Here is a 22,123-nt window from a genome sequence, read left to right on the forward strand (position 1 = left end):
AACTACAAAATTACTGCAGTGTATGAATAATAAGCAATAAACTACAAAATTACTGCACATTTATCATTTTATTAGTTTATCATTTATTTAAAGCTGCATTTAATTTGCATAATATTAAAGTCTAAAATTTGTATAATGAGTTTATCATTTATTTAAAGCAGCATTTAATTTAACTACAAAATTACTGCACATTTATCATTTTATTAGTTTATCATTTATTTTGAGTTTCATTTTATTTGTATAATTTTAATTGGTGATAATTTTGTGCAGGGAGTTGACCAGGACGAAATGGAAGGTAGGAGGAGAAGTCGAGGCCAGGCATACCTAGCAAAGAAATCAATTCATTCAACAACAACAACAAAAATTCTCTGTGTAGATATTAGAACATGTTGGTTATGGCAATGATTTTAAGTTTGTCCTGAAATGAATGTAGACTAGCTCAATACGCTGTGATAGTAATAATTTTAAATCTCTTGTTAGTGATTGTTTATTAATTGCTATAAAGTCCTTTGCAAAATGCTGGAAACTCTAAGATTCAACAGCCGAGCTTACCTTAAAATGCTGGTTGTTACGAGGATTGATGCGATAACATGACACAAAGCAGTCAATCATCAAATCCACATCGGCGCTCTGGCAGCCCGCACCCCTCGAGAATGGCTTAGTAGGGTTAAACAGAAGACCCTGTGAGAGAAGAGAGAGCAAAGTTGCACAAAGCTAGAAACACAGAAAAAAATGTTCTTCGTTCCCTTCAGACATGCATTGCTCTGTAATCGTTTACTCAAAAAATGGTCCTCCTCACCTTAAGGTCCATGACGATGGACTGAACTAGGAGAAAGATGACGGAATTGTCCTCCCAGTTGATGTAGGTGCAGGCTTTGCAGAGTTTGACGCATGCGACAGCCGCACTCTCGGTCAACTGTCTGCTGCCGCTGTGCTGTCCCAGAGCCTTCCGTAGACTGTCCACAAATGACTTCTGTTGAAGACAACAGAACAGCTAAGGTTTGTCTCCAAAAACATTTTGTATGCACAAAATACATGTCTTGGTTCCAATGCTCAACTTCAACAGACTTTGGAAACAACAGGAGATAAACAGAATGCAGTAATAGAAATTTAATTCACTGTGTGACCTCTGACCTTGTTAGCTTTCTCCTCCCCCCCTACTTCTTTGGTGATGCTCTGAGTGATCTCTGGACAGAGGATGAGGAGGATGATCTGTAGTGGCCACACAGCAGCCTTTCTCTTTGCGCTCTCTGCAAAACTGTCCACCAGGTCGAACAGTTTTTCTGCACAGTCTGAATACACAGAAACACACAGTTTAATCGTTACACATCTAAACTTGGACTTCAATAAGCAGTCTAGTAAACAAGTCAGTTAAGATATGAATTATTGTCTCACTCACCGGCCATGTCAGCCTGGGGTCTCTGATAGAGCATAGTGAACTCATCAGGGTAGTGTTCAACCCAGTTCCAGAAAGCCTGACACAAACATATCATATAAATTTCCTCTTATAACTTTTAATAAGATGAGAATTATTAAAGCTAGAAAAAAGTCTCCTAATCTATTGTATTATTTAAAAAGCACATACCTTTTCCAAACTGCTGATTACTGCAAGCTGAGCCGGCTTTTTCAAAGATTTGAATTTAAGTACTGTTTCTAAAGGGAACATTAAGCAATTCCACGCCATATATTTAATAAATTAATTAATTATAAATTATTGAAACACTATATATTTATTTGCATTAATTTGTGGTTTAATTAATTGATTCTTATTTTAATTATGCAGCTTTACACTAACCATAAAATTCATTCTCAAACTTTTTGAATACTGAGCCAATAAATATCTATAAAATAGAGTATGCTTTACCTTGTAGGAGTCTCTTTAACTTGGAGCAGTCTACGCTGATATACTGGATGAGCTCAATGTCATGGACATCCACTGTGTCCTCTGTACAAACTGTGAGCTCTTGCAACCTATGAGGAGACATTACATTAAAAGTCAATAATTTGTAAATCCTTTAACTGTTCAATTTGTAGAAAACCAAGAAAAACAGGCCAGCATTTACACAAATTACATACACTTGTACAGTAGACTTACAGTGTTTAAAATAAGCTATTTTTATTAGTTACTATGGGGTATTTGGGGGGCTGATTCACACAATTAAAGAGGGCCTAGAACAAAGCCCTGTGGAACCTCCAGTATGTTAGAGAGGTACCTGGTGGAGATACGACTGAAGACGGCATTGAAGTTGTTGCAGCTGAGAGAGAAGAGCACGGCAGAGGCGGAACTGCGCAGCTGAGCGGCGTGCTGCTGGCCCTCACGATACGAGTGCAGGAAGTGACAGATTTCAGGCAGCAACTGTTTTACCAACATGGCCTCATCCAGCCTCAGGCAGTCCTTGGGTTGCTGATAATATACACGAATACATAATATACTTTGTTATTACTATTTTTTTACTGTGTGCTGTACTAAACTGTTCTTGTAAAAATGTATAATACATCTACTGAGTTGTAAGCTAAAAACCAGACAAAAACTACAGCGGGTAGAAAGCGTTTCAGGATCAGCAGCATGCAGGAAATGCGGAAAAGAACAGAAATGAAATCCAATGACACAGCAGCGAACAAGCACATTAGTGGATCAATGTACTGCACACATACTGGGTCAAGCTAAAAGCCCGAAATGTGTAACAAATGGTAGAGGGGACATTTTATACTACAGGGCAAAAATTCCTGACTGCCAAAACTAGTTAATGAATAAAGTGCTTAGTTGTCTTGAATGTCTTCGAATTTCAGTGAACAAATTATATCCTGAACAGCATGGAAGAAAACTGTACGTATACCTCTCCATCTCAATTACATCAAAGGAAATGACATAAAAAGAATTTTGCAAAAACAAAACAGGACAGTGAACAGCTGTGTAGCATCTGGGCAAGGGAAAATTAATAATCTAAACAGGAAAATCCAGACAATTTTAAGACGAGGAAACACCTGCAAATGTAATAATCTCCTGACAGGGCCAGTTCAGAGACCTCTGTCGGCGAGTAAAGGCTAAAGATTTAATTGTTTTACCAGGGCTCTGTGTCTAAGATTTCACGAGTCCATGAGCAATCAAAAAACATTTCTGGACAGTTTCTGCTTTTTGAGACCAGAAAATTCTCTCTGTCCCTATGATGTCCCTATAAAGTCATTCAAACTCATTCTACTGTCATTTTACACTACCGTTCAAAGGTTTGAGGACGACAAGTTTTTTTATGTTTTTCAAAGAAAACTTTAATATTGTTAAATAATATTATCTTTTTTAAACAATGGTTTTCTATTTTTTTATATATTAAAATTCTATTTTAATATATGTGACCTGGACCACAAAACCAGTCATAAGTGGCATATTTAGCAATAGCCAACAATACATTGTCTGGGGCAAAATTATTGATTTTTATTTTATGCCAAAAATCATTAGGATATTAAGTAATGATCATGTTCCATACTTATGATAGAAGATATTTTATAAATTTACTACCGTAAATATATCAAAACTTAATTTTTGATTAGTAATATGCATTGCTAAGAACTTAATTTGGACAACTTTAAAGGTGAGTTTCTCAATATTTTGATATCTTTGCACCCTCAGATTCCAGATTTTCAAATAGTTGTATTTCGGCCAAATATTGTTCTATCATAACATATTTCAGATGATGTTTAAATCTCAATTTTAAAAAAAAATGACCCTTATGACTGTTTTTTTGGGCCAGGGTCACATATTTTATTTTTGTGATGGCAAAATTAAATTTTCAGCATCATTAGATGGAATGTCAGTGTCACATGATCCTTCAGAATTCATTCTAATATGCTGATTTTCTGCTCAAGAAACATTAGAAAATGTGTAGAAACTGTAGAAAATGTGATTATTTTTTTTTAGGATTCTTTAATGAACAAAAAGTTCAATAGAACAACATTTACATCTAACATTATAAATGCTGTTAATGTGACTTTTAAATTTCTACTGATCCCAAACCTTTGAATGGTAGTGTAAAGCTTGTTTCTATTATACCATGGTATGGTTAAAAACTTTATTCTGTTTGTTTGATAGTTGAGATTTCAAGGTGTTGATTCATTTTCTATAACCATGCTGCTATGAAGCAGTTCCAGTTTCACCACATTCAATTTATTTCTACAGCCTAGCATAGTAAAAGAAAGACTAATATTGGTCAAGATCACATTAGAAAAAAAAGTCCAAACCATTTAGATTTTCTTCTAAAAATTACTTTCAATATCTTTAAAAATCTATAATAAAATATATGAAATCTTTTAGATCAGGGTGTGGATAGGCAATAATGAAACAATTGTGATTGTAAAGTAATTTTGCATTGCATACAGCAACAAAGGTGAAACCACAGCAAGGAACAAAGCTGTTAAAAGGCAGGACGTAAGACATTCAAAACAAGCAACAGGTTGGACAAAGTTCACTGTGAGATAGGACAAGCTGCTCACCCCTGCCAGACACTTCTCCAGTGTGTCCAGGATAATCAGCTGGGAGAGGTAGAGGTTCTTCTCGGCAGCTTCGCCGAAGATCCGCTTTGAACAAAAGACATACAGAATTGTGACATGAGCAAGACTAGAAGACACTTCTCTCAATTAATTGCAATAGAGCTTGACATGATTATGTTCCGAAGCTAAAAGTCCAACACTCTAAGCATAAAAACACAACACAAGCAAACATTTAATAAAATGGTTCATGTTTCTCAGGCTTTATTTATTTTCAGAATTGAATTAAATAAAAATGTATCTGGCATCTTGGATTTATCTGTGCAATGCCAAGGCAGTTCACTCATAACAGAGTAACTGGAATTTCAAAATTCAATTATCAAGATGGGGAAACATGAATGTTATAGACATGGACTTACCATGTTGTTCACATTTTTGAGTATGTTGGTCAGACCGTTGATGACGAGGGCAAATTTGTACCTGGAGATGTTGATCAAACATTCTTTATTGTGCTCTGTACTCACTTTGGTGTGGGTGCTCTGCTGTCCTGTTTTAATTGGGAGCTGTGATTCAGAGACAGACAGAGAAAGACAGTGATAGAGAGAAAAAGAGAGCAATTGAAACCACCATACTCTGCAAAGGATGCAATGAAATCTTTCTAGAGAGCAGGCCAATAATAATTGATACACACATTACCATGATGTTTGGGGATAATTTTTGTAATGTTTTTATCAGATGTCAAAATAGTAATAAAGTAATATTGTGTAACCATTCTCTCTTTTAATGTATTTTACATTTTAATTAATTTATTTACTACATGAGTCTTCAGTGTCCCATGATCCTTCAGAAATCATTCTAATATGCTGCTCAAGAAAAATTCCTTCGTGTATAACGTTGTAAACAGTTGCGCTATTTAGTACTTTCGTGAAAACCATAATAAATGTTTTTGTTCCTGGATACTTTGAATAGTAAGTTTAGAAGAACAGCATTTATTTGAAATACAAATCTTTTGTGACATTATAAATGTCTTTACAGTCACTATTTTCGACCAATGCTTAATGTGTCCTCAGCGGTATTTTTTGTGACTCCTACAGGCCATGGCGTGGCCCCCCAAAAAAATGATCCCTTTTAGTTATTATTTTAATATTAAATGTTCAAACTGTAACTTAAATTAAATAAAATAAAAAGAATGGGGAAAATGCATAATTTTGGTTGTTCATGGCACGTTACTAGGCTTCGTCATGGTGAATGCTTATTGGTCGCCGAGTAAACTTGTTACATTTGATTTGCAGCGCACTCGCACCCGGGTTAAAAACAAGTATCAGCATAAAGTAATAGCAGAATATACATTTATTTTTGTCCTTTATTTATTTTGTTTAGAAAATGAGTCCTTTAGAGTATTTAAAGTCCTTGAAACCCTAAGAAAAAACGGTGTTTAAAGAAATTATTTTATTTGTTGAAGCACACTTTGTATTTTCTGTATTTTATTTTTTCCATTTCCTGTATTTTATTTTATCTTTATCTATTTCTCAAGTTCTACAAAATTTGCATTCTATGCAAATCAAAAACTAAAAAATCAGTTAAACCTTATACCTTGTGTGAGTGGCTCATTATTGTTGTGACATCCTTATTCTCTGCAGGCGAATTTTAGTCTTCTGATTTAACTGGTCCATACGCAGACATTTGTGTGATGATGTCCAACTCGTTTTATGAAGAAAAAAGCCTTAAGTTTTCAGAAACATCTATACGAAAAAGCTTCTGATGGGGACATTTTTTTTGCCGGTTTTTCAAAGCTTCAAATTGATTCAGTGTTTTATTTTTGTCGTCGTAATTTGTAAATTATTTAAGTATAAAAAATATATAGCTATTAATTGTAGGCCTATTTTATGTTTTTTATTTAGCCTATATTATATTTATATTATTATTTTCTGTCCTGTTCTGTTGTTAAGGCTATCTGTTCTGGGCCGGGTTTCCCGATAACGATGTAGCCTAGCCTATCTTAGCTCTTAAAAGCGCTCTCTACGTGCAAGGTTATGAACGTTAGCCGCGTTTCCCAAAAATGTAGGCTACTGAACTCGTAGAACGCGAGAATAGGCTACTACGTGCTACTTGAGTCAATGTCCATTCGCAAAATGCTGAACTAGGCTATACTAACCTTATATGGAATCGTATTCTGAACGTTTAACCTAACAATCGTCATATGTTGTGTATTAGGAATCAAGACAGGTAAAAAAAAATTATATAATGACATTCTATATAGATAGATCATTGGAGCTAACATTCTAGGGTAGAATGTCATTCTATATAGATCATTGGAGCTAACTGACTCTTGCCGTAGATCTTTCAGATTTACGTCTGGATTTCCATGCTACTATGATGTTGCCAATGCGTCAAAAATTATTATCAAACGACAGTGCACCCCCCCGCCGATGATCCAATGCCCCTCTAGTAGATCTGCTCTGACGCCGACTCTGTGTGTCCTTGCATTCATTTCATTAAAATGTATCTTACCGACCCCAAACTTTTGGATGGTAGTGTAATTGTTTTTTTAACTTGACCAACTTGTTTTCAAATATACTTTCAATTCATTTCAAGTAAATAATAATCAAATAAAATTACAAATTATAGTGTAAGCAAACTATAGTCATTAAAAAAGTCACCCAAAGCACAAAAATAACTTATTTTTACAGTGGTATAAAAGGAAGCAAATATAGAGAACTCTTGGATCTGGTAAACAGGTGTGAACGCTTGCTTCCTGCAGCATAGCTTTCAAAGCCTGTTATGGCTTTATTGAGAGCATTGGGTGGAGAACAGCTTGTAACATGTGGGACGCACAGACTGTGGAGCGAGAGGTCGAGCGGTCTTAAATTTGACACACCCACCCCTGAGAGAACATCCAAGCACTTAATGCACCAACCCACCCATCCTGGGTCTAAAACGCTCAAACTTTAGGTGTTAAGACAAAGAGCCTCCAGCTCTCCAGACTTCCTCCCTGTGCTGCACACCTGCGGGCCAGCACATCTGCTCTTGCTCTCTCCAACACACACAAGCAGTTAAAGTCTGTGCAGCGGGAGTGTTGAAAGCACACATGGCCTGGCCGTCTTAATGAAGCGTATGTGGAGTGAGGGGGTGGAGGCCTCTCCCCCTCTAAGTGTTCCCTGATGAGGAATTGGTCTTCACTGTTTCCAAGTACTATAGCTCCTCTCTGGATCAAAAGGACTTTGACTTCAAGAAGTTATAAAGCTGGTGAACAACTCATGAAAGCCATCAAACTGCTCGAATATATTGAGCTGTAGTGCTTATTTGCCAAAATAAGTTTAAATAAAACTTGCAACATATCCCAATCCTGTCCTCCCCAGTTCTCACCATCACTTCCAATCTCTCCTTTACTTTCAATTCAATTAACAGTAAGAAAAAAAAGGAAAAACAAGAGTTTGAAATTCGTTTTAAACAAGTTTTCTCAAAACATCTCCAAATAACATCTGACTATAAATAATACCTTTAAAAAGTTTGAAGTCAGTAAAAAATAATATTATTTAATACTTTTAATAAGCATTGATGCATTAAACTGATAAAAGTGATCCATTTTTCAATTGTTTTCAATGCTGATGATAAGAAATCAGCATATCAGAATGATTTCTGCAGGATCACGTGACACTGAAGACTGGAGTAATGATGCTGAAAATTGTTGAAATATACTGAAATATGAAATTTTTTAGAATTTTTGTATTACATTTTAAAACACTTCAAATACACAGTGATTATACTAAAAATACAATTACGCTAAGGCCAGGTGTACACGGTGCCAATTCTGACGGTCGGAAGACCGTATGTCCATGCACATGATACGAGTGAGTTTATCTTAAAATTGTACGGATGCAGTGATATACAACACGATTTTCCGACCTGAAGAATTCTGAAGCAATTGCGTGAAGTTCCCTGATGTAATGACATGTACTGAATTGAGTTGGAAAAAAAGTCAGTATGATACAGCCGTTATGTAGTACATTTAAATAAAACATTCTCTTTCTCTCTCAACTGCATAATATTGATACGAGACATAAGTGTTTGCTACACATACACGATTTTTCAGCACCGGGAAACCAGGACGTCTGGGCACCTGGTGTGTGAATTATAATATAGCTAGGCTAGGAATAGTTATAGTTTTCAATAAGTACATATATGTTCTACATCTCTTCTGACCCCCGTAGCTCCTGAGCGATCCACTGTAAAATATCATCTCGGATGATCCTGTCATGTACACTCTGCATTAGGCTACATCATAAAGGCTAGCACTCACTGTTCCTGCAAAAGTTCAGTGTGTTACTCCAGACCTCTCTCTTTTATTTTCATGAAAGAATCTGAGCAATACTTTTCATTGATCCAATTTGCAACTCTTTTTCCATCTTTAATGACGTAGCCTTGACTAAGTCTCAAAAAAATTCAGTTTGTAAGTAGACTATTAACACCCCTTTTCTTTTATTTATTTATTATACTTTTATTTTGTTGTAATTGTCTATCATTTTTATTTGTTGATGGTTGTATACTTCTTTTGAGCATTAATAAAAAATACAAATGTAAATAAAAGTTCAGCAAATTTCTATCTTCGTTTTCATCTTTCTTCTGTAGTCTTCCTCAGCTCCTGATTGGTCAACTTCAGATAGATCGACAAATCGCCTCGGTCAACTGCACACACCTCACGAATGCAAGCCAATAGCTCCCAAACTTTTTCGACATGTTTAAAAATGATCGGGAGTTCGTGAGGCACTCGGCTCGGCTCGTAAATCCCCCTCACACGATGTGAGCCACGACCATGTGAGCATCAACCATTCCTCCCGATGGGAAATAAATCGCGTACGACAGCAAAAATCAAACCGTGTATGCCCACCTTAAGTCCAAGAACAGACCACCAAAGATGCCAACTTAATAACTAGCTGGGAATTGTCTGTTTCCTTGTGGCCTACACTTAAAAATGTGTCAAATAAGCCTAAGAAAGATTAAACCTTTTTTTAAATCTGATATTTCAACAAATCTTAGCTCATAATCTGCTTTAGCTAAGTAAGCAGACCTATATTTGTGGTTCAAGGCAGCCAAGTCACTACTACAATTGCAATGGCCAGTGCATCGGCATGTCAGAAACACTCTGAAAATCCCTGAGGTTCCCTCCTTCTTTCCGGCCAACTACTGTGTGGCCCTAAGAGAAAAGCGCGTGGCTGGAAATGAAAGTCTCAAGACCGGAGAAGAACCGGCGCACACACTGTCTGTACACTCATAAAACACACGCACTCTCACAGAACACATAGCCCAACCCTGCTGATATCCATTTTAATGCAGGATGCCGATGGACAGTGAGCACTTTGTTTCCCAGGAATGGTTTAAAATTCCAGAAAGGTCAGGGACCAATCGCTTCCCTTATGTGCACTTTGGCAAAGCCGGCCATACTCATGTGTGCTACGGAGAACAGATGTATGTCCACTGAAAACATGAAGACAATTAAAAATATTATCATGCAAATCAAATTTATTTACGATATCAGTTTAATTAAACTTTCATGGGACACAATTTGAGCAAAATATGACCATCCACCCATCACCTCAGCTGGAAGGGTCTTTCCAAAACTTCAGATAAAATAGATAATTTAACCTTTTTCCTGGATATTGCTACAATATGACCAGATCTAATGTTAAAAGGATCGTTCACCTAAATGCGAAAATATTTTCATCATTTATCAACCTCATGTCGTTCTAAACCTGTATGACTTACTTTCTTCTGTAGAACACAAAAGAAAACATTCTGAAGTACATTGGAATCCAAACAACATTGGGCCCCAGTGACTTTCATTCAAGTCATACAGGTTTGGAACGACGTGAAGGGAAGTAAATTACGACAGAATGTGGATTTTGCTTTCCCTTTAAGCTTCTTACAACAAAAAAAAAAAACTGATCAGAAACTACCCAACAACATCAATAAAGTTTATCTTAAATTCAAAGATCATCCAAATAAAAATCTTCATACATGCAAAAGCTCTTTAAAATCTCTTAAGCCGACATTTATGTAAAACACAACGTATCATCAAGCTCTCATTCCTGACTCTCCCCAGAGAGAGGACAGATTAGTTTTCCATGACCATGCAATGGCATCCGTGAGGTCATTGTTTCAAGGTGCTCTTTGCATTCATACAGCTGCTGACAAGGCAATAACCACCACTGAGAACTTGCCTATTGCAGCCAAGAAAAAGCCACACATCACTGGCGTTCAGCTCAAACAATCGATCCTAGTGTTATCCGGTATTTTCCATTCAGGAATTCTGCAACTTATGATCTGCTTGTAATTGCAATCGTGGTGAACAGCTGTCATTCAAGTCACGAGAACATACAGAGCAATACAAGTGCAAGTAGCATCACTTGTCAGTGTATTATGCTTTCACCAAACAAGTCCCTTAAGCTCTCTGATCTAAACAGCACTAAACCGGCTTAGCGATAAAACAGCCTAAACTCCTTTTCACATTTTCATTAAACTGTTATGAGCCCCTAATTTGCAGCACAAGAAACCAAACCCTTTGAAAAGCCTCTAAACTTTAGACTGACAAGCTCACCCTTGTGAAAAAAAGGGTACACTTTAGCATACTTTTTTTTAAAATAATAAAAAAAAAAAAAGATTTTATTTTTATAAAATATGTGTATTTTTATTGTGATATTTTTATATTGTGCTATTAATTTCTTCAGGTGACACACTTTTTTGATCTGCAAAGAAAGACTGAATGCACCTTTACGGCTCTAAGAAACAGCATCTACAGACAATCCCAGTAAATGCATTAAAAATGACTTATGACAGGCGCCTGTCAGAAACCCTGTGCTGTCATTGCCTCTTCAGGCTTAGACGATGCCTTATTTTGCACTCAAACCCGTTGTAAAGTTTCAGAAAACTTTCATAAACATAGAGCATTGATAAACTGACATTATTTTGTTGCATGCACAGGACTGTAGGTGCCTGTAAGGCTGCTCCAGCTATGCAATTTCATCTCTCTGTATGTCAACAAGCACGGAGGGAGTCTGATTCCTTTTGTTTATATTTAGTCAGTGCGCGAGACCGACACAGCTGAACATCCATCAAATCAATCACGACCCCACTGCCCAATATTTGGCTTTTGCTCCCAAATGCAACACATCAGGCCTGAATCAAGACATGCACGTATTGTATTTAGCCAGTGTAAAGCCCAAAACCACCAACCTCGCGTCTTCCACATAAACAACGCGTATGCGTGCATATGCATCGTTTGCACGCTCGGTTTTTTTGGCCTTGAAATGTCAAATCTCCCCACCGATGTTTTCTTTACCTGTTCGTCGAATCGATTAATGATGGCCTGGACCCATTCCACGGGCTTGTGCGCCGCCATGCTCAGGCGGATGCGCGCGCCGCTATGTCTCCTATCAATCACTTTTGCGATCCCGATTCCAGCTCCCGATTCGCCCCGGTTGCGCCAAATACCCCCTATACCGCTCCGCAAAATAATCAAGGAGGAGAACAGAGGAGGAGGTAGAGGGAGGAGGGGGGTTTGGTTTAGTTTTTCACTTCAAGCATACTCCACCACGCCGCCATGACACACCACCGGAAGTTTGAATCCTCCTCTCTCTCTCTCTGGCTTCATTCTGGGAGCTGCGCATGCGCATAATGTGCTTTTGAAGAACGACCGATATTAAAGGGGAGCAGATCATAATGTGTTTATGGGGTCTATATCTATCTATCTATCTATCTATCTATCTATCTATCTATCTATCTATCTATCTATCTATCTATCTATCTATCTATCTATCTATCTATCTGTCTATCTGTCTATCTGTCTGTCTGTCTGTCTGTATGTCTGATTAACTAGAGTTAGGTGTTTCTGGTACATTAATTTACTATGCACTGTTTGATAAATCGGTTTTAAATTTTTAAAATGTGCATTATGTATAATATTCAGTAAATAGAAGTACTATTGTGGTTTGTCCATTATTCTTTAAAATGTGCATTATGTATAATTGTATAACCTTATAAACTAGGCTATATAAAAAAATGTGCATTATGTATAATATTCAGTAAATAGAAGTACTATTGTGGTTTGTCCATTATTATATTCTTTAAGAATTACAATGAGAAGTTAAGACATTTAAACATGCAATGAGCAACCATGTAAATTCATTTTCACGAATCACAGCAGCTACTTTTTCCTTTAACAAAATTGGTAGACTATTTAAAATGGTTCAATTAAAGGATTTAGTTTACTTGTGTAAATCCTAAATAGGAAATCTTAAATGTGATGATGATCTTAAATAGGCCGAAACTTTATTGTGTTTTAATGTAGTATTATTGGACGGATAGATGTGACAGTAATGAAAGGCCGCAGATGGCTTTAATGAAAAAGTAAAGCAGACCTCTACTGCCACCTTGAGATCAAACTAAACACACCGTCAACAGAAAGCATCGTTAGCCAATAAAGCTGTTTGAATCTATTTATAATCACTAGAGGGCGTATGTGTTATCATATGTTTCTATACAGATCGTAATGCTAAACCCAATTGTAATTGTTAGAATGGCTAAGGATCAGCAATCTCCACCTAAAACTGACTGATTGATCTGGCAAACCAAACCGTACAGTACAGACTTGAAAATTGGAGGGATGGGCTCAAGGGATCAAGGGGTCTATGGTCAGACCCTTGAGTTGACATCACAAGTGTTGCTGGTATTGTCCAAATACTGCTAAATAATACACAATGTCTTTTTTCATATGTGCTTAAATTCCTTAAAGCTCTTGAAGCCGATAATCGCTAATTCATCTTAAGGAGTAACATAATTTTAATATCATTTTCTCTGTCTAATTCTATTTGCTAAATGCCCCTTGCACCTCAGACATATGCATGTTCTCTTGACTGAAAATAATTTTTAATCAAACTCTGAAATGAATAGACTGTTTACTTGACCTTAAAAAAAATCACACCGCAAGCTTGTTTTGTGGTTATTTCAGTTATTTATTTAATTGCATAGAAGTGAATATAATCATTACACAATATAACAGCCAAGCAACAAGTTTTGTTAGAGACAGATGTTAAAGGTGTAGTAAGTGATTTTTGCTGTTGACACTATTGCTAACATCAACAGCACTAAAAATGTAAAAAGCCTAGTAATTAAAACAGTTCACATTATTCCATAATGAACAGCACTATCATTCTGGAGAGTATATATAGGGCTATGTGTGTGTGGAAATGTGCTGGAAATATATTAGGTCCAGTTTATAGTTTATCTATAAAAAAACTAGTGCTGCCTCTCCTTCAAATAAGACAAAGACATTAAGATTAATTTGTCCTTTAGAATAAACATAAAAAAAATATTACTTGTTAGCATCTGGCAAAACCTGTCCAATTTATAACACTCTTCCCTTCCTGCAAGCCTCCTAGGAGTGGACCAGTGAATGGGATTTTCTGTGTTGGGGGTGTGCAAACAGTAAAGATATTTATGCATTTCTGTTTTGAAGATCAATGATAAAAATTTTAAATATTTGGCATATAAAATAATAAAAGGGCTTTATTTGATCACATCTCTCTAAGCATTGCTGTATACCTAAATCTTTAAAATATGTTGCACTTTTAAATAGGTCTAAATATGTCATAAATATTACAATGGATATGAAGATGGTGATGTGAAATATTTATCAACATATATTAGTCGTTAATTTAACATATATGTATATACAGTGCCTTGTAAAAGTATTCATACCCCTTCATTTTTTTCACGCTTCCTTATTTTAAATTGCTTTAAATCACCCCCCCCCCCCCCCACATCAATCCACACTCTATATACAATTAATGACAAAGCAAAAAACAGGTTTGAAACAACTTATTGAAATTAGTTGAAATTATTACATTGCAAGGATTCATATCCTTTTTTGGGACACTTGAAATTTAGCTCAGGAGCATTCATACCACTTATAGATGTGAAACCTGTGGCAAATTCAGTTGAATGGGTATGATTTGGAAAGGCACACACAGAAAAGAAATCTGCTGCATTAAAGTTGTCACAAATCAGTTTTTTCTTTGTCATTATAGAGTATAGAGTAAAGACTGCTGTGAAAAAAAAAAAAGTTGTTGTTGTGAAAATGTGGGGGTGTGTGTATTTTTTCTACACACACAACGTTTATATTGTGTATAACTACATAATAAAATGAATCCACATTTTAGTGTCTATATTAAAGATATACTGTCTGTCAGAAATGTAAAATGCAAAAAAGGGTAAACGCAGACAGTTATGGTCTAGAGACAATCAAGTAGGCTAGTAAAATAGATTTGAATGGTAATGGTGTAACAGTGATAATGAAGAACATGCTGACTGATAGTTATGGCCAAGGAGAATCATGAGAGCCACAAACAGAACATTGGTGGATAAGGGATATGGAATAGTTGTGTTTCAGGAAAGACAGACCTACCTAGTAATTGCCTGCCAAACAACTAAAATGCAAACCAGGGTTAGCGCAGGTAACATTAGTCCAGAGACAAATTATGAAATATTGACCCCAACTAACTCTATTATCAACTAACAGAGTTTTATGTTTCTGGTAAGTGAATTAGGCTATGTTCCTATGCACTGATTAATATACAAATTGTTTTTTAGTTTTTAAAATTTGTTATAGTATGATAAAATGTTGTAAATATGTTTCAAAACACCAAAAGGTCCAAGTCTATAGGCTACCATTTAATTGTTCAAGGCTGCCAAACCCTGCAAAGAATTATTATATTCCCCAGATTGGTGAAAGTGGCCACTGAAAGTTTTATTATATTATTATAGCTGTTCAAATTGAGATCGGGAGGTCATTCTACCAGCTGGGCGCAGTCCAGGAAAAGACTGCGCAACACGATTGATATTTCATTTCAGACACACACATCTTCTACTAAAGACAAAAGAAGCTGGGATGTAAGTCACAGAAGATGTAGAAGCTCAAAAATACAGATATATGTTTCATTTAAGTGCTGTTGAAATTTGATACACTCAAAAAAAATGACTCTCTGGTTGAACATGATTCAGTCATGGACAGTGGTTCCACGTGATTGTTTAGTGTTTTTTTGTGATTTATTATTTTTGTTTGGTTTTGTGTTTTTTTTGGTTCATTTTACATGAAATATCTGAGATAATATGTTTACATCATGTAGAACCACTGTTCCTGCAAGTTCATAGAGCATTAGACATGAAATGTCTCCTTATATTATCTAATTTTTCTAAAAAATGCATAAAATCACACTTTATTTCAATATTTTCTTTCCCCATATCCAGTCCTGTGCATAGCATGATTGGAAGTGCAAAACTTATTTTGAGGTACTTGATTGAAACATCAAGTTAAACCTAAAAGTAACCATTTCAAGTCAGTTTAACATGACGCTGTCATATTTGAATGACAAACCTGATACAATGGTGTTAAATCAAAATGAATTGTTTAAATAAAGTGAACTGTAGTTGGTAGTTTTGCGGATTTGCACAAGTTTATGCCTCCCGCCAAAATTCTTCATGAGGTAAACAGGTTGGTGTAGTAAAATTTGTATTATTTAGATATTAATATCACTTGTTTACAGTAGAGCAGTGGTTCTCAATTGTGCCTGGGGGCTTTTGTATGTCTTCCTTATTTAATAATACCCAATGCCATGTTTCCACCGAAATTACCCGGACCAATTGTGCTATAGGAACTTTTTCCCGGGGAACCTTTTTCCCCCAGACCTGTTGATTTCTGCATTTCCAAAGCGGTCTAAAGTACCGTGAAGATTAGGCAAATAGTCTTTAGGAGGGAGATCCATGAACTGAACCAAGAGAGCGTCAGATAAGAGAGACAAAATGTGCAGAGCAGTGGTAAAAGGCAGATAACAAAAGTCCAGAGACAGTCATGTAGGCTACTGTTGGTGTAGCAGTGATAATAAAGAACATGATACCTCATAATATGACCAAAGAAGCATGAGATCCAAAAACATTGGTGGATATCTAAGGTATACAGTGGAATATATGTGCTTTTTGAATAGATATACCTACCTGAAAAGTACAAAAAATGTTGTCTGCCAGACAGCTAAAATGCAAACGAGCTGATAACATACACTCTCAGAGAAAAATGTACATTAAAAAAGGGGGGGGGGGGCGTGACGTGTGTCGATGTGTGCTCTGCATTTCACCCATCCAAGTTGACACACACACAGACCGTGGACACACACTTGGAGCAGTGGGCAGCCATTTTTGCTGAAGCGCCTATAAATTAAATTTTTAGATGCTTTTAAATAATTCTTTTTCACACAAACACATATACACACACACACACACACATCTATTCATATTAATATAAGGTTGGTGATGGATTTTGTGGAGTACAGTCACTAGAGGGTGATGGATTCATTTTCTTTTTAGATTTTGATATAATAGAGCACGCTTTTCTTTTTAAATCTTAAGAATGTTTTGGTTTTGGTGAACAGTTTATTAGTGTTATAAAAATTCAGTGAATTAATTTCATAAAATATATTGTAACTATATACAAATGTGTAACTATATAAATCTTAATAAAGTATACTCATCTGTTTTTCTTGAAAAAAATAAACAAAGCTTCTTTGTATTCTTTATTAAGAATTATAATGAACCATAAAATCATCTTAGAGAAATTTTGACGTTAAAACGTGAAATATTTCATACAAGTAAGCTAAATACAATGACCAACACATTAAAATGTAAATTAGTTTTCAAGAATCTGATTACTTTTTCCTTTAAATAAATTTACCAACTGTTTTTAACTGTTAAACTAAATTAGTTTAATTAATAAACTAATTATCTTAAATAGTGAAACTTTATTGTGCTTTAGTATACTGTAGTAGTAATATTAGACGGATAAATGTTATAGCAACGAAAGGCTGCAGAAGGCTTTTAATATAATGTTCTGCATTTCTCTGTTTAATTCTATCTGCTAAATATGCTTTGCCCTTCAAAGATATTTTAACTGTCTGAAAATAATTTTTATTGGAACAATCAATTTCTGATTAGAAAGCCATATTCCTTAATTTAAGAAATAAATTACCAGATTGTGTACTTGCTCTTAAACATCACACCATGAACATGTTTTTTTTTTTTTGTGGTTATTTTAATTATTTAATTGCATGGAAGTGAATACAATCATTAAACAACATGACATCCAAGCAACCATTTCTCTTTTAACCCAGCAATAAAGGAGGAACAGATGGTACAGAAGGTGCTGTAAGCAACTTTCAGCTGCTTTCTAACTTCTCAGTAAATAAAAATGTTTTTAAAAAGTAATTAAAAGAGAAGCTACACACATTTTTATTTAAATAACCATTGAAACATTAGCTACATGTACGTTACACCATGATAAACAGATACTTACCATTCATATATCATACTGAAAAGCATATATTATTATTATTATTTTTTTTTTTTTTTTTGCTGGAAATGTATTAAAAGGTTCAGTTGCATGCACTGCATTATGAGATACAGCATTCCATACAATACTATCTGTTGTACAGGCCACTGCTCAGTTTGACAAAGGTTATTTTATGCTTACAGAACATAGTGCTGTAATAAAAGGTGTGTGGTAGCATTCTATTGCAAGCATAGTCGGGATTTCTTAGGACATGTATTTTAGTGATATGTGACCCTGGAGCACAAAACCAGTCTTAAGTCGCTGGGGTATATTTGTAGCAATAACCAAAATGGGTAAAAATTATCGATTTTTCTTTTATGCCAAAAATCATTAGGATATTATGTAAAGATCATGATCCATGAAGATACTTTGTAAATTTGTTTAGTAATATGCATTTCTAAGAACTTCATATGGACAACTTTAAAGGTGATTTTCTCAGTATTTAGATTTTTTTTGCACCCTCAGATTCCAGATTTTCAAATAGTTGTAATTCAGCCAAATATTGTCTGATCCTAACAAACCATACATCAATGGAAAGATTATTTATCCAGCTTTCAGCTGATGCATAAATCCCAATTTCCATAAATTGACCCTTATGACTGGTTTTGTGGTCCTTGGTCACATATCAGTCTGGAAGCTGAGACATTGCGTGTGCAACAATCACTTACAGCACCTGTAAACTTCACAATAGTTAATATAGTGGCAGAAAAGAAATGTATGTGCATGTGTTATCACCAGCAGAAGCTATTTGACCAGTTGAACAAAATAAAGGAACAAAAAAAAAGTAGTTTTAAGCATAAAATATGAACTTATTTGTGGAAGTTTTAAATATGCCCTTCCTATGGATCCTTGGCTTCCAGAGAAAACAACTCTAGACCTCCACAAACTTCAACAACATCGATGTCATCCAGATTAGTAAAGCGATGCTTATAAGTGTGTACTTGCTGGCCGTTCACTGACACACCATACTGCTCTACGTTGCAGGTGATTTTGATCTGAATAACACATACAAAACTGACAGTAAGATGCTTGCACTGATGTCACAAACAAACACCTACTTTTAAAGAGACAGTTCACCCAAAAATTTAAATTCTGTCATCCTTTACTTGCCCTTGTATCATTCACAACCCATTAGCAAACCTAGTTTGAAAATGATTTCATCATTTTTTGTGTCCATTCAAATGTGCAAAAATCTATTACTGTCATACACTGTCCATTTAAATAGAAAAAGCATCTACATGCCTACCTCAAAGAACTCTCCATTTTTAAAAGGGATGTCTTGACTCTTTTCTTCTACCCCCCAAGCCCCGTCCCGCCAGGTATTGCGAACAACTGCATCCTCCTCAAAACGGCATAGGTAGTGAAATGCTATCCCATACCTGTGACGCAGATTAATCTCCATCCTAATGAAGAATGGAACAGAAGAGTGGATATGTTATCATAAACATAAACTGTTTATGATAGTATTTGTACATTTACCCCCCCCCCCAAAAATTTTTTTTTTAAATGCTTTTGATGTGTGTATGTCAAAAAGAAAGGATTTTTTCTGACCTTTTACAGTCAGAGTTAACAATTCCATAAATTACAATGACTTTTCCAGGCTTTAGTCCATCCATCAGTTCTTTTTTGTATGATGCCACCTGATTGCAGGAAATATTATGAAATCGTAAAAAGAATGTTTTTGAAATTGTAAAATATAGGAAAGTATATTAAATATTAATCATGTTGAATTTTATACTTAATAGTGGTAGTATATATTTATTCTAACCACAAGATTCAGATGGCCAATGAAATCCAGCTCCATTCCCTCCACTGAGATGGTGTTCATTTGAGTGAATGGAATACGGTGATTATAGACCATTAAGTCTTCCCCATTGGCACTTATCTATGGAGAGCCATTGTATAATAATCAAAAGAGTGGAAATTAATTATTGTTTTCTTTCAGCTAGTACAGAAACAGAACAGTAGTGTACTAAATAAAGATTTTTGCCTGCTATTTATGGCTAGAAAGTTATATATATATATATGAATGTCATTTTGGGTAATTTTACAGCCAAATAAATGGCTTTTAAATAATTAATACCTTATATGCCTGTGTGGTGACAAGGATCTTGATGATGAACAGTTGGTCTTGGAGGAGAGGAGACTTAGAAGTGGGTTGATCTGAGTCCCAGCTATCGTTTCTGAAGGTCTTGTACACTATACGTTGTTGGTCATTCTCACAGCTAATGCACAGAGCAGTACTAGCAGCAGGATGAGTACCATCCTTAAGGCTGATATTTGATCTGCAGAACATAATGAAAACTGTATACAAAACTAGCAATGTCCATTGTAATATTGCTTTAAATAAGACAAAGACACTAAGATTAATTCGTCCTTTTAGATTGACAAGAAAAATACTCACGTATTAGCATTTGCCGAAATCCGTCCAATTATGATAACAGTCTTCCCTTCCTTCAAGCCCCCCGTGATTTGAGTAATTGCGGACTGTGTTTGAGATGTGAAAACAGTAAGCATATTTATGCAATATCACATTATAACTATGATAAATATCTGAAATAATAAAAGGACTTAATATGACAAGGCACCCAAAACATTGCTGCATACCTAAATCTCCAAATCTTTCATTAATGTTGGTATATGAACATGCTGATGTTAAGTATTTAGTTAGAGTCTAATATTAAAAATGTTACTTACTGGTTTGTAAAAAGTCTGTTGCTGAGAATTTGCCATTCTGCCAATTCTTTCTTTTCTGCAGCCTCAATGCAAATCTTCAGCTGGGTATTCAAGACCAAGGTTGAATCACCACGGATGGTAAAGAATGATGAATCGTCTAAATATAGCTGTGACTTTAGGACCACCCATATATTAAACAAATGCTGTACATAAGACTCTAGGTAGATATATCTACCTGCAAATTACCTAGAAATATTTTCTACCAGAAAAATGCAAACAAGTGTAAAGAGGAGATAACTATAGTCCAGAGACAGTCATGTAGACTACTGTTGGTGTAAGAGTGATAATGAAGAACATTATGCCTGATAATATGACCAAAGAGATGCATGAGAGCCTAAGAGCCACAAACATTGGTGGATATCTAAGATATACAGTGGAATATTTGTCCTTTTTTAATAGATATACCTATACTGGAAATTACCTAGAAATATCTGCCATAAAATGCAAACCTGAATAAGAGCAGATAAAATACACCCTCAGGAAAAACTTTGCAAAAGCTGTCACCCTTTTAAAAGGTACTAATGTGCCCCTTTGAAAAGTTGTGGATAGCAACCACATAAGAAGAATGATCCCCTAACGTTCTGCTAACATCAAAATTCCAGTAACATTTCTGTAACCATGCTGCAATAATCTGCAATAAACCACCTCAATAATCTGAATTCATAAGACCGAATTCTCTTCTAATATTTATGATTATCTATCACTGTACCACAAACTGAAAACTGCCCACATCCTGTGTTTCCAAGTTAACTAGCAAACAAATAAATACATAACTTTATTGCAATTTGAGAGATAAGCAACTGCTTTTTAGGGCATGTTGTTGGTAAACACCCATAATACTGTGATCAATAGCACCACACATTTTAATATTTTGAATAAACGGGTTAGCTTTTCTTAATTTGACATAATTCATGATATTTTAGATGGATAGTAATGACTGCAGAGTACATACATTTTTTCAAAGCACATTTGACCAAATCCAAGCCACATCAATCATAATAACTATTATTAATGTATAGAATTGATAATAAGTGATATATACTTGCTGGAAAGTATGGGCTGGAAAGTCAAAAATGAATAGGATGCAATACTAGCAAGAAAAAAAAAAAAAAAGCAAAATTATGGTGTGGCCATTGGTTAAGAAATGTTTATTGGGGCAGCAGGGTCACAGAAAAACAGAGACAAAAACACTAAAAGACTTTAAGAAGGTGGTAACTCAATATAATTAAACCATCAGAAACTCTTTACTCTCCAGTGACACCTTTTTCCTGAACTGCAAGCTACCTGGAGTCTCAAGAAGTAAAAGGTGTCAGGTTCTCAGAGACTTCGTAACATGAGCTCCACTTAATAAGAATCACAAACTGAACTGTCATGAAATGTAATGAAAGCAACAAATAATTCTGTGATAATATATCACCTATTGTGTTTCCATATAATTATATTAGATAGCTGTTAAACTGCTAATCTAGCAGTTAGCTG

The 22,123-nt window shown here is 35.3% G+C and overlaps 2 protein-coding genes across 5 annotated transcripts in view; both read right to left on the bottom strand.

Moving 5' to 3' along the window:
- The window catches only part of nf1a (neurofibromin 1a), a 64,604-nt gene extending 52,465 nt beyond the window's left edge, over positions 1–12,139 (bottom strand). For all 4 annotated transcript variants that reach the window (XM_042739730.1, XM_042739727.1, XM_042739729.1 and 1 more), the window contains exons 1-11: positions 11,816–12,139; positions 4,899–5,042; positions 4,486–4,569; positions 2,214–2,404; positions 1,865–1,971; positions 1,586–1,653; positions 1,400–1,475; positions 1,135–1,292; positions 800–973; positions 553–681; positions 250–324 (exon numbers count right to left, since the gene is read on the bottom strand). In XM_042739730.1, coding sequence (XP_042595664.1) covers positions 250–324; positions 553–681; positions 800–973; positions 1,135–1,292; positions 1,400–1,475; positions 1,586–1,653; positions 1,865–1,971; positions 2,214–2,404; positions 4,486–4,569; positions 4,899–5,042; positions 11,816–11,875 — 1,266 coding nt within the window. In that variant the 5' untranslated portion in view covers positions 11,876–12,139. The remainder of the gene's footprint in view (positions 1–249; positions 325–552; positions 682–799; positions 974–1,134; positions 1,293–1,399; positions 1,476–1,585; positions 1,654–1,864; positions 1,972–2,213; positions 2,405–4,485; positions 4,570–4,898; positions 5,043–11,815) is intronic.
- Positions 12,140–18,356: 6,217 nt separating this feature from the next.
- Positions 18,357–20,718, bottom strand: LOC109103106 (galectin-8-like). Its single transcript, XM_042740068.1, has 7 exons — positions 20,606–20,718; positions 20,313–20,395; positions 19,992–20,193; positions 19,677–19,793; positions 19,460–19,548; positions 19,155–19,311; positions 18,357–18,903 (listed from the first exon to the last, which is right to left on the bottom strand). Exons 1-7 carry the CDS (start codon positions 20,639–20,641, stop codon positions 18,748–18,750), a joined length of 840 nt encoding a protein of 279 aa, XP_042596002.1. The 5' UTR covers positions 20,642–20,718; the 3' UTR covers positions 18,357–18,747.
- Between the last annotated feature and the right edge of the window lie 1,405 nt (positions 20,719–22,123).

This window comes from Cyprinus carpio, chromosome B15 (genome assembly GCF_018340385.1).
Source record: "Cyprinus carpio isolate SPL01 chromosome B15, ASM1834038v1, whole genome shotgun sequence".
Taxonomy (NCBI): Eukaryota; Metazoa; Chordata; class Actinopteri; order Cypriniformes; family Cyprinidae; genus Cyprinus; species Cyprinus carpio.